This window comes from Kwoniella newhampshirensis, assembly GCF_039105145.1.
Source record: "Kwoniella newhampshirensis strain CBS 13917 chromosome 10 map unlocalized Ctg14, whole genome shotgun sequence".
Lineage (NCBI taxonomy): Eukaryota > Fungi > Basidiomycota > Tremellomycetes > Tremellales > Cryptococcaceae > Kwoniella > Kwoniella newhampshirensis.
Window position 1 is genome coordinate 103,645 of NW_027118344.1, and position 13,472 is coordinate 117,116.

The window sequence follows — 13,472 nt, forward strand, 5'->3', positions numbered from 1 at the left end:
CTTCCTTCTCCTCGAGTATACATGCCAATTGCAACAAGGGCCAAACGACCGCTGATCCTTGTACTCGTGGCTTGCTTCTGTCTCCTCCCGCTCCTATATATCTCGACGCGTTCTCGACATCTCATCGACACCCAATCATCTCCCGTCCAAGCCATGTCCGCAGCTATTGCCCCTCTGAAGCATCTCAAAGTCGCGCCCAACGGTGCACATACAGCCACGGTCATCTTCCTCCATGTGAGTGGTATTACTACGATAATGACTTGCATAATACGTGCTGAACAGATTGACGCCAGGGTCTTGGAGATACTGGTATGTCATCATTCTGTCCAGCGTAATAGATAGCCTGATGCACGCTTCCTACCTCAGGTCATGGCTGGTTGCCCGTTGCCAAGATGTTATGGTCATCGTTCCCTGGCGTCAAATGGATCCTGCCTCATGCACCCTCGATCCCTATCACTCTCAACCATGGTATGTCGTCTGTCTGTTCTGCGCGTCAAGCGGTCCTTCCGTGGCGCCGTAATAGGCCTCGATGATCAGCAAGTACCAACCTCCCAGAACTGCAGTATGCTGATCGATCATGTAGGAATGACCTGCCCCGGGTGGTTCGACATCAACACCCTCGACAGGCTCACCGACTCGGTGCACGATGACGAAAAGGGTCTCCTTCAGTCTGTCGCCTCTGTAGACGCCTTGATCCAGGCAGAGGTGGATGCCGGTATCCCAGAGAACAAGATCATCCTCGGAGGGTTTTCTCAAGGCGGTGCAATTTCCATCTTGACGGCTCTCACCTCGAAGAGAAAGTTGGGCGGTGTGGTGGGGCTGAGTACTTGGGTCACATTGAATCACAAGATTGAGCAAGTGAGTGATATTGGGTTTTCTGTTCGATTGGTCAAATCGATGACGATTTACGCTGATATCTTATCTACTTTATTATTCAGCTCAAAAGCCCACACGCCCACGACACACCCATCTTCTGGGGTCATGGAGACAATGATCAAGTGGTTGGATATCAATGTGAGTCTGCGCTGTGTTACTCCTCCCCTGTCCCATCGCCTTAGTCTGTATTTGTGTAAGCTCACACTTGGGCTTTATAGATGGCCAACGCTCCGTCGAACTCCTGAAAAAGCTCGGGTTTCCTCTCTTGCCTCCCGGCAAAACTTTTGGACGCCCCGGTGTTCGATTCGAGACATACCCAGGAATGGGTCACTCTTCTACCCCTCAGGAGATCGAGGATTTCAAAGCTTGGTTAACAGAGGCCTTAAAGTGATAGAGATACAACGCGGGAACATTTTGGTCGGTTGGAAGTGACTACTGGAAAACAGCTGCTGGAAGAGTCCTGCTAGATGGTCGACATGGATGTGCAGAAGAACGTAAATCATCTAGAACAACATCTGTTTCTTCCCCTTTGTCTGTTTGAGCTTGGCTCTGTGGGCCCACGCAATGATAGCTTATACTTTTCTATCGCTCGCAAACTCATGACACATTCACGACGCCGTTTCCCTCTGAAACTGGCGCTGCAACTGCCTCATCGACTCCTCCTTCCGGAACTAAACCATCCGCCAACATTCTCTCCAGTTTTCTAACCTCCTCCGCAGTTTGTGCTCTCGTCAATGCTTCCACAACCCTTCTCTTCTCGTCAGGAGTCATCAATCTACCCTTCGCACCCTTTCCGCCTGTAGCGGCAGCGTTTTTTCCCGCCTTTGAGATCGCCGAGAGAGCGGCACCAGGGACACTGGACGTGGTAGGAATGGAAAGTTGATGGGCGAGAGAATTGGGAAGAGATGTCGTTGGGTCTGTGAGCAGTTTTCGAGCAGATTCTCGTGTTGAGTCTTTGATTCGTTCAAAGTCAAGGATATGAAGGTTTCCTTTCGCGACCTAAGAATGATCGAGCAGATTATGAGTGGAACTATCTCTTCGCGTGGTCCATGTGCTAGCGCCCGAAGCGACCCACCTTCCAGACCACGAACTCTCTGTAATGTTGTTGTTCTGTCACTGGGTTCCCTCTCAACGATAGATGCCGTAAAGCGGTCAGAGTCTCGAGGGGAACCAGCGTAGCGAGTGAGGTGATTGTATTGTTTGTGAGGACTGAGTGGATAGCATTCGCAGATCATCAGCTTCTTATCGTTGACATCCAGCAGGAGCGCTCTGAGGTCAATACGAGGCCGCACCTAATGTCACAAGATTGGGTATCTGTGAAAGCAAAGGTCAGTAGATAGCCTACTTGGAAAGGTTAGTTCGACTCACGTTTGGCGGTAATGATGGGCTGATGGAGGTGATTTGATTTTGAGCGGCATGTATAGCTTGCAGTCGGGGTGCTGCACAGTTCAGATCTAGTCAGTGAGCATCCTCTCCTCTCCTTCCACTTCGAATTCCCAGTGACAACGCACACAGTGGTATGTTCCCTAAGACCGTGATCGAGTTATCGGTGAGGTTTAATGTATCGTATGTCCCTTGGTGAGAAGCCAAATTTTCGATGACGGGTATTTGCAGGCCTACAATCAGTCGATACATCAGCGTCCATGTCCTGCCATCCTATCGGAATCCTCCTGTTGTTCTCCTAATCCTTCCGGGACCTCGCACAGGTAAAAGCCGGTATTCTACCACTCACCTCGAAGTTCTAACTCTCGTTCTTTCAGCGGGTTGAGATGCTACTACATGTTCAGCGTGATGAAGGCAGACAAGGGAGGAGCGCGATTGTAGGACTGAACTAACGGATGGTGCTTTCGAAACGAACTATAGGATATATGCGGGTTAGTGTTGACCGTCGGAGGAAGGAGATGAACAGGTTCACTGACCTCTGGTGTAAGTCTCATTCTGAGTGGTATCTCTCGTCGAGTGTTGAGAAGAACTCTGAGAATACGCTGAATTGATTCTCCCGACTACACTACGGGTATCTTTCGTCGTGGCTTTTGATACGTTGAAGATGAGGAGTGAAGCAGACTGGAGTGATTGATATATGTATATCAGCAGCAGTCGAGCAACATTCATCGCGAGCGCATGAAGCGACACAACGATGCGGACGGCGATATAGTGGATATTCCCGCCACGTGCTCGAGTGTGGCACCTGAAAAGGGTCAGATGGTGCCCCGGTGCTCTGCGTTGCGTCGCGTCCAATCCACGAACTGGGTCTGTGCTTTCTTTTCTTTTTCTTTCCTTCCTTCCAGCCCACCGCCCACCAACCACCATACAATCGTCACCTCCTCATCTTGTCATCGTCTCCACCTTGCATAGCACACACCGAGACAGGAGAGGACAGTCACAATGTCAGAAGGATACTACGAGAACCAACCCCTCTCAGCGACATCCAACGGAGGCTCCATCTCACCCAACGGTCATGCTTCGTACGCCGACACCTCTGCCAGATCAAACTTGACTTCACCCAACGGTCATGCGATTGATGGAGGAGGAAGAGCACCCTCACCCAACCACAATGCCTCTTACGGGAATGGTGGACAGGACGGATCGTTTGTGGGGGGAGGACTGAGTGCTGCTCAAAGCGCTAGTGCACCTCCTGCCAGGAAGAAGTTAGCAAGCTGGGTCGGGTTCAGTAACCTGCCCAATCAAGTACACAGGAAGAGTCTCAAGTGAGTTGCAGTCCGGCGTCATAATGTCCAACTTTGCAAGCTGTGAAGTGCGCGGACTCAGGCTGATATCCTGTGGGGAACACAGGCGAGGCTTCCAGTTCGTCGCAATGGTTGTTGGTACGTGCATGTCTCTTCACACAATGATATCTGCCAACTCGGTCCAGCAACTCGAGACGCGTTCCGAGACTCCTACCAATGTATGGCAACGTGACTGACACTGCTTCTATCTGTGTCCCGCCTTACAGGTGAATCAGGTCTCGGTAAATCCACTCTCATCAACACTCTTTTCGAAACCAAGCTCTATCAACCCAAGTCGATCCCTTCACCTGGCGCCGACCGGGGTAAAACTGTTCAAATCGAAAGCATCTCCGCGGGTGAGTCTTGCTTCAGAATTCTGGCATACTGGTGTGCGTCAAATGATGGGCTGCTGACAGTATGACCTTCCTTTTGGTAGATATCGAGGAGAATGGTGTACGACTCAAGTTGACCGTGGTGGACACACCCGGTTTTGGCGACTTTGTCAACAATGACGAAAGGTGTGACACGTCCTCTTTTGTTAGCTCGTGACTGACAGACACGCTGACTGATCTCCCATCCAGCTGGAGACCTATTGTCGATAACATCGAGTCTCGATTCGACAAATACCTCGAGAACGAGAACCGCGTCAATCGTCTCAAGTTTGAGGACAACAGGATTCACGCCTGTATCTACTTTATACAGCCTACTGGACACGCGTAAGCTGGGTGTCGCCTGTACCCGCGAATGTCGGCTGATAGGTTGAAAAGTCTCAAACCTATTGATATCGAATTCATGAGGAGGTTGCATACCAAGGTCAACCTCATTCCCGTCATTGCTAAGTCCGACACCATGACCGATGATGAGATTACACTGTTCAAGCAAAGGGTGTGTACACTCGTCACATCCAATTCGACAACACTGATTGACTTGTGAGGCCATCAGATTCTTGCCGATATCGCACATCACGGCATCCAGATTTTCGTGCCGCCGCAGTATGAGGACGAGGACGAGGAGACCATTCAGGAGAATGAGGAGATCCTTGTAAGTGTCTTTCAAGTGTTCCTCGATCCGTCTTCAAGCGCTCAAACGCTCATTGGCAACGTCGCACAGAGCAAAGTCCCTTTTGCTGTTGTCGGTTCAGATCACGTCGTCCAACTGCCCGACGGCCGTCAAGTGCGAGGACGAGCCTATCCATGGGGAGTTATCGAGGTGGACAACGAAGATCACTGCGATTTCGTCAAGCTTCGACAAATGCTGGTCAGGACCCATATGGAAGAATTGAGGGAGCACACCAACGATGTTCTGTACGAAAATTATCGAACGGAAAAGCTGAGGGCTATGGGTGTTTCTCAGGATGAGACCGTCTTCAGAGAGACCAAGCGAGTGCTTCCTGATGAGTGGGAACTAGGAGCTGACGGTATAGCCTTCTAGTCCCGCCGCCAAGCAAGCTGAAGAGCGAGCGCTGCACGAGGTGAGTGTCTGCATCGCAAGTTCCAGATCATTCGTTCCAGCTCCCCTCATCACACAAACTTCCTCTTAAAACACATTGCTTGTATGCCTCCTTGGCGCCTATATGACCCGAATACTAATTGTACTTCCACCCGCAGGCCAAGCTCGCCAAGATGGAAGCTGAAATGAAGATGGTTTTCCAGCAGAAGGTGCAAGAAAAGGAATCGAAACTCAAGCAGTCCGAGGAAGAGCTCTACGCCCGTCACCGGGAGATGAAAGATGCCCTGGAGAAGCAGAGGCAAGAACTAGAAGACAAGAAGAGGAGGGTCGAGACTGGTCGTCCGCTGACTCCCGAGAAGGGATCAGTGAGTTACCCTCAAGAGGCGACTTGTGACCTGAGCTGACAACCTGTAAAAATCAGAAAAAACGATTCGGTCTCGGCAAATGATCTACCTGAAATCTCTTGCGTACTCAGTTCCAATACCTTCTGTCCACCCGCTTGTTGCTGTCACATCTGCTGGACAGTGTTCCTCTGGTTCCTACTTTACGATCTCTTTTACGTCTACCGTCATGTGCATAATGCCTTTCCTCTTCTGTCTATCCGTCTCGGCTACGCGAGAATGCTCGCTCGTACACACTGGTCGCGCACTGCCGTCGAGCTGGTCATATCTATTCCCCTCACATATATATACATGCCCCTATGCTATCTTGACTTCAGTGACAGCGACGCGACGCAAAATGTCGCCTATTGCCAAGCGGGGACCTTTGTCCTTAAGAGCACCATGTGGCGTTGACTCTGTCTCAAACCCCATCCCTGTACTCGACGTTCAGTCTTCAAGCGCACAAGGCACTACAAGTGCAAGTGTACTGAACCTTTGCAGCATCCGCTTCCTCTTTGTCCAGTGTGCAACGCGTATGACACGATCTCATCATCGAACCTTTCACAGATATGACCAAAGGAGTTTCAAGTCAAAGGACGTCAACCGATCTTTTGATCTGTCGGTCAAAAGGAGTGTGGCGTACGAAAGTGGCACCAGCGAAATGTACGGTACTCGTACGATGATACGTATTAATGTGTATGTAGCTGATGGTACTGAGCTCATCTCGTAGGTGTCGCAATATCCCGTCTCTGGTACCAGTATCTCGACATACTCTGCTCGCAGGTGGCTTGGCTGGTCCAAGTGCACAGAATACAGCGTCTCATCCGCGGCCACACCGACCAGAGCCTCTTGTAGTCGACTCTTCGTACTCTCCTTTGCAAGCATACTTCCCGATTCAGCCGAGGGCATATCATGCCTACCCAAGTATTGAGCGAATCATCTCCAGAGTGGACCGCTTGACTGTTGTCCCGTTAATCCAGGCGGAAGAAACCAGCTGTGATACTATACACCACTCACCTTCCTCGTCGTCTGAAGACTTGATCACAAGATCCAAGATGTTTCCCACTATCTCAAAGCTGAATCAGGTCTTCGTCCTCTTCTCCCTCCTATCACTACCCTTGCCCCAAAGTCAAGCAGTGAGGAAGATAGCGGTCGATAATCAATGTTCCGGCTCACTGTATATGGCCGTTGGGGCAACGACTGGTAAACAGGTCACTTTGCAAGGGGATGAACAGCCAGGCGGGTGGGAGCAGAAGACAGGGGAAAAGTTCACGTTTGGGGTGACTGACGATTGTGAGTGACCACTGTCCGTCTTTGGTCCCACATCTATAACGAGGATAGATGTGCCTTGCTATCGGACCCAGTTCGATGGCCTTTTACTGATTTGTGTTTCGTATGATAGGGACCGGTGGGAGAGTCTGGGCCCGGACGGGATGTAGTTCGACAAAAGACGGGGATGGGTTGCGTTGTATTGTGGGCCAATGCACAAGTGGGAAAGTGGAATGGTGAGTTGTGTCTGCTTGGCAGTATCTCATTCGGAAGACTGTCTGTGGCGGCCATGGTGCTGGTGCAACATGCTGGTACAGCATGCTGATTTTCTTTTTGGGGGTACTGGGGCAGTGACGGATCAAAGTATGGATCGCCGGGTGCCACGGTGAGTCTCATGATTGCGGTAAACGTATCATAGCTATGCATTAGAGCCTTGCTTGACTCATGATGCCTTGCGTAGCTCGCCGAATTCAACATGGCCAATGGCGGTCAACTCGATTACTACGACGGTGAGTGACTGTCGTCGTTCAACCCCAGGTTGTGTTGACTGGATCATATCTATAATCATGCGTTTCTGCTTCTGCATACACATTACCACCCCGCTCCTACAACTTCTGGCGACTTCTATACTGAATTGTACATCTCCAGTCTCCATCGTAGAAGGCTACAATCTCCCCATGGAGATAACCTCCTCAGACCCCTCGTGCATGACTGGATCGTGCGGTGTCGGTACGGATCTGCTCAACGCTTGTGATCCCAAGTTGGTCTATCCCAAAGGATCTGATAGGATCTGTGAGTGGCTGGCTCCTTTCTGACGTGCTCCAAAAAAAAGCACAAAGAGAAAAAGAAAAGGAAGACGGGTGGAGATCATAGGGTCTTATCTCGGGGCACATCGCAGGGAGTTGCAATTCTGCTTGTGGGAATGATATCCAATTTCGTCAGTGCCACTACGTGAAGACGTCAATCTTCGTCCATGACCCCCCTACTGGCACTCAATGACATGCCCTTCCTATACCGTCAACCGTTGTAGATATTGCACAACGGAGTAGCTGATCTCTTTGTTGTCTGCGCAGAGGACGGGATCAACGGCAAATTGATCACAGCAGACAAGGGGAATAATCCTGCTTGTTGTCAGAAGAATGGCGTGGCAGTTGGCGATTCGATCAATTGTCCCAATACCTATGTCCGTGAGTCAAAGCAAGTCACCGTAACGGTACTCCGCACTCCAGATGAACAGGTGGAGATGGAAGCTGATTATTGCGATTGGATCTCTTGGACGTCAAGCCTTTTATACCGCCATAAAGAAGATGTGTCATAACGCGTACATATACCCTGTTGAGTGAGCTAGACCATCAACGGGACGAACCCTGAAGAGAGAAGGTGTTGATTTTCCCCTTTCCCGGCTCTCGAAGTGATCTGTACCCCGACGCTGTATCTGCATGCAGTAGCAAGTCCGAGGTCAGTCGAGATTCTGAACGTCTCATAGGGACGTCGACTACCACGCCTTCTCACCATACCCGGGCAACGTCTCCGACAATCTCCGTTGTTCCCTTGCTCGTTAAGTTACAGGTACACTGACTGGTGATGATTTTTCTCCTCCGGTCCATCATCACAGTACACAATCACCTTCTGTCCAGGTGGTCACGGCTCTGGCCTCGATCCGCCTCTCGTATCAAGTGCCAAGTCGCTCGATCCGAGTTCGGGCAATAATAAAGGTAATGTGAAGCATGGGGGGAAGGAAGCGCCAGAAGGATTTTGGCCAGCTGCGAAAGGTCAGCCTGTGGCGATGGCCATGGACGGTGATACTAGTAGTAGTGGTGGTGGCGGTGTGACGAATCCGAAATCAGCAGTGTCAACTTCTGTCCGAGGCGTCGGCCATGATTTGAACACCTATGCCAAGGCCACGGATAATGACCAGGAGGCAGGACCAGCTGCAATGACGTCCAAGACGAACCCGACCCCTACGAACGAGGTCGCCGGCAGCAGTACGAAAGGGATATTTCCTGATCCGACAATCAGTCCCACATCGACTCCAGCTCCAGTTCCGGCCGATAGCGATCTAGTGGCAGAAGAAGCGAGCAAGTCTGCGTCCAGTACACAAGGCGAAGTGACGACAACTTTCACCTCGAGCGGAAAGGTGTATGTCGAAGTGGCAGAGACGTCGGTGGTCACTGTTACGGCTCGCGATGTCGCTTGTTCAAGAGGTAAGAGGAGGTTGGGTGATGGTACGGTCGGATGTTGAGATGAAGTCGGAATGAATTCTACCACTCAGGGACTTGTCACAATGAAGCTGTGTGCATCATACCTGGGAGAATGGATCACCTTTTTCACGTGTTCAGTATACCGATGTACAGGATGTTTTGTATTGTGTACATGGATACACTGTGAGGCATTCCTATCCCTACGAGGAGCAGTCCTCCTGATCCGCCTCGCAGATAAGTCATCGCGATGACCGAAGCCTTAACACAATCTAAGATCGGTGCATGTCGTGGTATACCTATCCGAATGCAGGGTATAACACATGCCGTTAAAAACGCTTCTCCTCCCATCCATTCCCCACACTCTCATGTAGTTCTTTCCACTCCGCCATCTGCCGACCTTCTCTTCGCCTCAGGCTCGACCAACGTCGGACTCCCGGCTCGTTTCTCCGAAAATCCATCTCCACTGCCATCCGATCTCTTCCCGTTTAAGATTTCATTGCCAGTACCATTCGGCTTGTTTGCCGCTCGAGCCGCCTCTTTCTTCATCGATCTCTTCGCTTTCTTCCCTTCTACACCGTTCCCCTGTCCAGGCATTGGCTTACTCTTCTCATCACCATTTTTACTTTTGGTTTTGTTCTTGTTCTTCCCCCCTACAACCTCACTCCCATCCAAAGTGGGATTGACATCCCCTTCGACTGCTCCTACGACACGGTCTTCCCCTTCTCCCTCTTCTTCCGCTTCCGCAAACAGTAGAGACAGCGGCTCCATGTAGTAAGCCATCTTCCACATGTCACCAATCTTGATAGACATGAAATCAAATGAGATCGACACGACTGGTCGGGGAGCGATATCTTGCTGTCCGACAACTTTCCCTACTTCGATAATAGGAGCTGGTGTTGGTAGTTTCGGCAGTTTGGGATATCGCTGTGAAAAGTGGTTGAGCAGGATGTGGCGGGCGTTCATCCTGCGATCCGCGAGCAGCTCCATCAGCTCTGCTCGAAACAACTAGCGTCTGGATAACAAAACAGCAGGATCCGGGAAAGACATCAAAAAGACAGAAAGAAATCAAGCCGATCCGCGAGATCATGTCCAATGGGGGCAATGACCGAGACCAATCACTCACTGCTTGCCAATATCGATAGCCTGACTGAACGTGCTGTGACCTTTAGCAGCTGCCACCTCTGGCTTGTCATCTTCCAGAGTCGCTTCATGAATCAAGAGCGTAGCGTTCTTTCCAGCTTCAACCAGGCTCTGGCAGGGCTTGGTATCGCCTGAGTACCTGTGACAGATCGCTGATGGTAAGCAACGACATTTCACTTTATGTCGATATTTTGTGGCAACACTCACACAATCTTCCACCCTGATTGATGTTCGAGAGCGAGACCGAAAGCCTTTCCACGATGTTGAACCGTCGGTGCCCAGATCGACTTCAAGTCTAGACCCATCATTAGTCGACTCAGGCTTATCCCGTGACCCCGATGACTACCGTTCGATAGGGCCGCATTAGCAATTGCTCGACGCCGATAGAGGTTCAGTGAGGTCTAGCTTACACGCTTGGTGAGAAGCCATGTACGTTCACGAATGGCCATCTCTTCACCCCTCTCGTCCCGTCTTCCATAGTCTCTCTCTCGAAATACTCGATCGCTCTGCTTTCTGTGACCTCTGGAGACGATGGCACCGGCTCATTATAACCCTCATTTTCGATCTGGGATCCGAGACGATTGATGTTGATGTAGATTACATTTTCGAGCGCTGCCCGCGATGGAGCATGATACTGCCATGACGCCGACTCTTGCATGTTTAGTGCGATGAATGGTGGTGCGATGATGTACAGAGGATCGGTTATGCCATGCTATCATAAGCCAAACATCAGCTCGACAGCATTCCAGATTGAGGAACGTCAACAACCAGCTGACTCACCTTGAATCGATCTTCCAGCAAAACATTCAAACCCAAGTGATGGTCTGCGTGCATATGACTGATGAAAATCATCTTCAACTCCTTCCACATATTTTTCACGTTATCCTTCCCATATCTCCGTCTCAATTGTCCGAGAGTCCCTTCTCCACAGTCAAGAAGTATGCCTCCCAGACCCGGAATGGACAGATGGGTGGCAGAAACATTCCGATACTTCGAAGGAATGGCACTTCCAGTTCCTAAAGTCGTTACGACAATGTCGTCTCCAGCTTGAGAGGCAGGCGGCGTCCCTGATCTCGGATCTGCTCTGACAGCTGCCTGAGCAGCATTGCACGCTTGCGCATATTCAGGCATATCTGAAAGGATCGTCTCTCGGGCCACGTCGCCTTCAGCAGCGATGACAAGGAAAGGTACGTCTTTCTCGTGGTGTGGCAATATCGAAGCAGGTGAAGGGGGATGCATTCGGCAGTACGAGCCCTGCACGAGGAAATTGGTGTTCGGCGGAAGGGGTGAGGATGGCTCTGGGGTGGAAGATGCAATATAAGGTGGGGTGAAGATTTCGGAATCAAGAAGAGACAGTTGAAGAGTATTCCAGGCAGCAGAGTTGAAGACGGTGTGATCGGGCGAGTTGTCAGGGTCAGCGATCAGATGCTAAGAGGCGGCATGATTAGCTGAGTCCTGACAGCTCTTACGTGACAGCAAACTGGACTGACTTGTGTCCGATTGCCAAAAGATGTCATCCAAGCCTGATACTCTGGCTTCTGCCAGACTGTCTTGGGTACCCGATGCACGATCATATGCACGTGTCGAGCAATGCGTCCTTCCGGCTGGGACTGGAGCTCCTGATACTCTTCCAAGGTACGATTGGCAAGCAAACTTGGCATTGTAGCCTCGGTACAGTTGATCACGATCAAAACCTGGTGAGGTCAGATCTCAGCCATTATGCCAATCGATTTGCGATGAGAACTCACAGATCCTGGTCCACCACCGACCAGACAGTCTTCTGGCCGGACCACCCTTTTGCCTCCTTCCGCTGTGGGATCGACCACCTCTATGTTCTCTCCTCTTGTCAAATGCCCTCTCAATGGTCCCTTCGGCACACCTAATGCATTCGCTTTGCCGACATCAAACTTCCCTCTCACGTCTGGTGCTTGACAGATGTACACCATCTGCGTCTCAACATCCATTCGACTAGGTAAGGGCAAAGGCATGCGAGTGTCCGATCTGGCCGCATTGAGCGATCCATCGGGATTGAGGAGTGGATTCATGGGCCGAGTAGGCGATCTATGCGGGGAAGACGCACGTCGAAATGATCGGACTTGCGACCCGTTTTGAAACATGTCGGAAACCACTTGGTCGCACCATTTTTGAGTGTCGGTAGGTGAGAGTCGAGACGGGCGGAAGTTGTGAGAATGAGGTTCGTAACGTAGGTAAGATGAGGAGCCACCTCCATGAGAATCCGAAAGTTGGTCTGCTGAGGATGAAGGCACAAGACTGATCGCTCTGACGGTGACATTGGGTGATTTGAACATCTCAACGGCTTCATCGTCAGGAGCTATTCGTGGAAAGGCATGCATTTGAACGTTGATCGAGTCACTAAGATCAATATCATCAACGTGTATACTTTCCGAACAGGCGAGGGAGTAGGAGGCACCTACCGTACAACTGATGACCGCAGTGTAGCTAAAAAATGCGAGATATCGGGAGGACCGACGATGTCGACTTTCGCGATCCCAGCATCGGCGGCGGTCATGAGTACCCCTAGAAATCACAATCGAACAAGAATTCAGGTCCGCCCTCTTGAGATCTTGAAAAATCTATAGAGTCTGCTTACCAGCAAGCCCTGCTCTGCCTCTGCTTTCGCCGCTTCCAATGAAGATCCCACTCAACCCCCTCATTGTCAATCGCTTTTGGGTGAAAGCCCTCTGCGTCCCTTCCCCACATCCGAACAAGAATCTAGCATTGTCGAAAGAGACATGCAGCGAGAGATCGGAGTCAGGACCAGGTGCTGTGATTGCTCGGATATGCCAATTGGGTTGATAAGTTTCCGTATTGACAGTGGAGGAGCCGGAAGGTGCCATGGAGGCGGACGATCGATGCAGGAATGGGAGAGGGAGAGAACGACGGACGGGTAGACCGCCGGTTCTGCAGGAAAGGCGGAGAAGCAGGATGGTGTTGATTGCTACGTTATGCTGCGCAGGGGGATGTGGAGGAATGGTTGTGCAACAGCGCAATCGTCTGTGTGATGTGGACACGATGACAATGATGATGATGATGATTCTGGTGTGTCTTTTCAGAAATCTTTGTGGAGGTGAGCGTGTGGAGGTTCAGATACGCCTGGCCACCGCTGTTATCAATTCAGAACACATTTGGGTGCATTTTCTTTTCGACTCGGTCACTTCGTTTGGTGAGACGCGACGATCTGGAGCCACTGTAGACAAGATTGTGTCAAGCTTTGTGGTACATGACAAAAGAGTTTCGTGCATAAAATGCTTCCAAAGCTGCGTCTCGAAATCCAAATGCTATCTGCGAGACATCCCTCATCAAAACAATGCCACGTCTGCCGCCAATGACCGAGCACTAACACCTGTGATTTACCTGATCGCCGAATGTGACCTGAGTCGGCAGCCATAAAAGTTATCTCTGCAGTTCGA

At 50.8% G+C, this 13,472-nt stretch overlaps 5 protein-coding genes across 5 annotated transcripts; 3 read left to right on the plus strand and 2 right to left on the minus strand.

Moving 5' to 3' along the window:
* Positions 1 to 21: 21 nt before the first annotated feature.
* IAR55_006749 (acyl-protein thioesterase 1) lies at positions 22 to 1,267 on the plus strand (the record flags this gene model as incomplete). Its single annotated transcript, XM_066949829.1, has 6 exons — positions 22 to 234; positions 294 to 309; positions 367 to 468; positions 584 to 858; positions 939 to 1,014; positions 1,095 to 1,267. 6 exons carry the CDS (start codon positions 22 to 24, stop codon positions 1,265 to 1,267), a joined length of 855 nt encoding a protein of 284 aa, XP_066799521.1.
* A 206-nt stretch (positions 1,268 to 1,473) lies between these two features.
* IAR55_006750 (uncharacterized protein) lies at positions 1,474 to 2,813 on the minus strand (the record flags this gene model as incomplete). The annotated part of the gene is made up of 8 exons (XM_066949830.1): positions 1,474 to 1,875; positions 1,952 to 2,085; positions 2,169 to 2,190; positions 2,245 to 2,315; positions 2,388 to 2,492; positions 2,609 to 2,648; positions 2,713 to 2,733; positions 2,796 to 2,813. 8 exons carry the CDS (start codon positions 2,811 to 2,813, stop codon positions 1,474 to 1,476), a joined length of 813 nt encoding a protein of 270 aa, XP_066799522.1.
* Positions 2,814 to 3,261: 448 nt separating this feature from the next.
* Positions 3,262 to 5,499, plus strand: IAR55_006751 (uncharacterized protein; the record flags this gene model as incomplete). The annotated part of the gene is made up of 11 exons (XM_066949831.1): positions 3,262 to 3,584; positions 3,670 to 3,701; positions 3,830 to 3,958; positions 4,039 to 4,120; positions 4,184 to 4,318; positions 4,370 to 4,487; positions 4,545 to 4,643; positions 4,713 to 4,981; positions 5,034 to 5,073; positions 5,210 to 5,416; positions 5,473 to 5,499. 11 exons carry the CDS (start codon positions 3,262 to 3,264, stop codon positions 5,497 to 5,499), a joined length of 1,461 nt encoding a protein of 486 aa, XP_066799523.1.
* Positions 5,500 to 5,966: 467 nt separating this feature from the next.
* On the plus strand, positions 5,967 to 8,942 carry IAR55_006752 (uncharacterized protein; the record flags this gene model as incomplete). The annotated part of the gene is made up of 11 exons (XM_066949832.1): positions 5,967 to 6,094; positions 6,162 to 6,724; positions 6,834 to 6,936; positions 7,052 to 7,085; positions 7,161 to 7,209; positions 7,349 to 7,492; positions 7,599 to 7,637; positions 7,774 to 7,887; positions 7,985 to 8,039; positions 8,113 to 8,158; positions 8,316 to 8,942. 11 exons carry the CDS (start codon positions 5,967 to 5,969, stop codon positions 8,940 to 8,942), a joined length of 1,902 nt encoding a protein of 633 aa, XP_066799524.1.
* A 322-nt stretch (positions 8,943 to 9,264) lies between these two features.
* Positions 9,265 to 12,899, minus strand: IAR55_006753 (uncharacterized protein; the record flags this gene model as incomplete). The annotated part of the gene is made up of 9 exons (XM_066949833.1): positions 9,265 to 9,865; positions 10,025 to 10,180; positions 10,249 to 10,383; positions 10,452 to 10,753; positions 10,822 to 11,469; positions 11,532 to 11,735; positions 11,790 to 12,414; positions 12,477 to 12,579; positions 12,653 to 12,899. The coding sequence occupies 9 exons, from the start codon at positions 12,897 to 12,899 to the stop codon at positions 9,265 to 9,267; spliced, it is 3,021 nt and encodes a 1,006-aa protein (XP_066799525.1).
* Between the last annotated feature and the right edge of the window lie 573 nt (positions 12,900 to 13,472).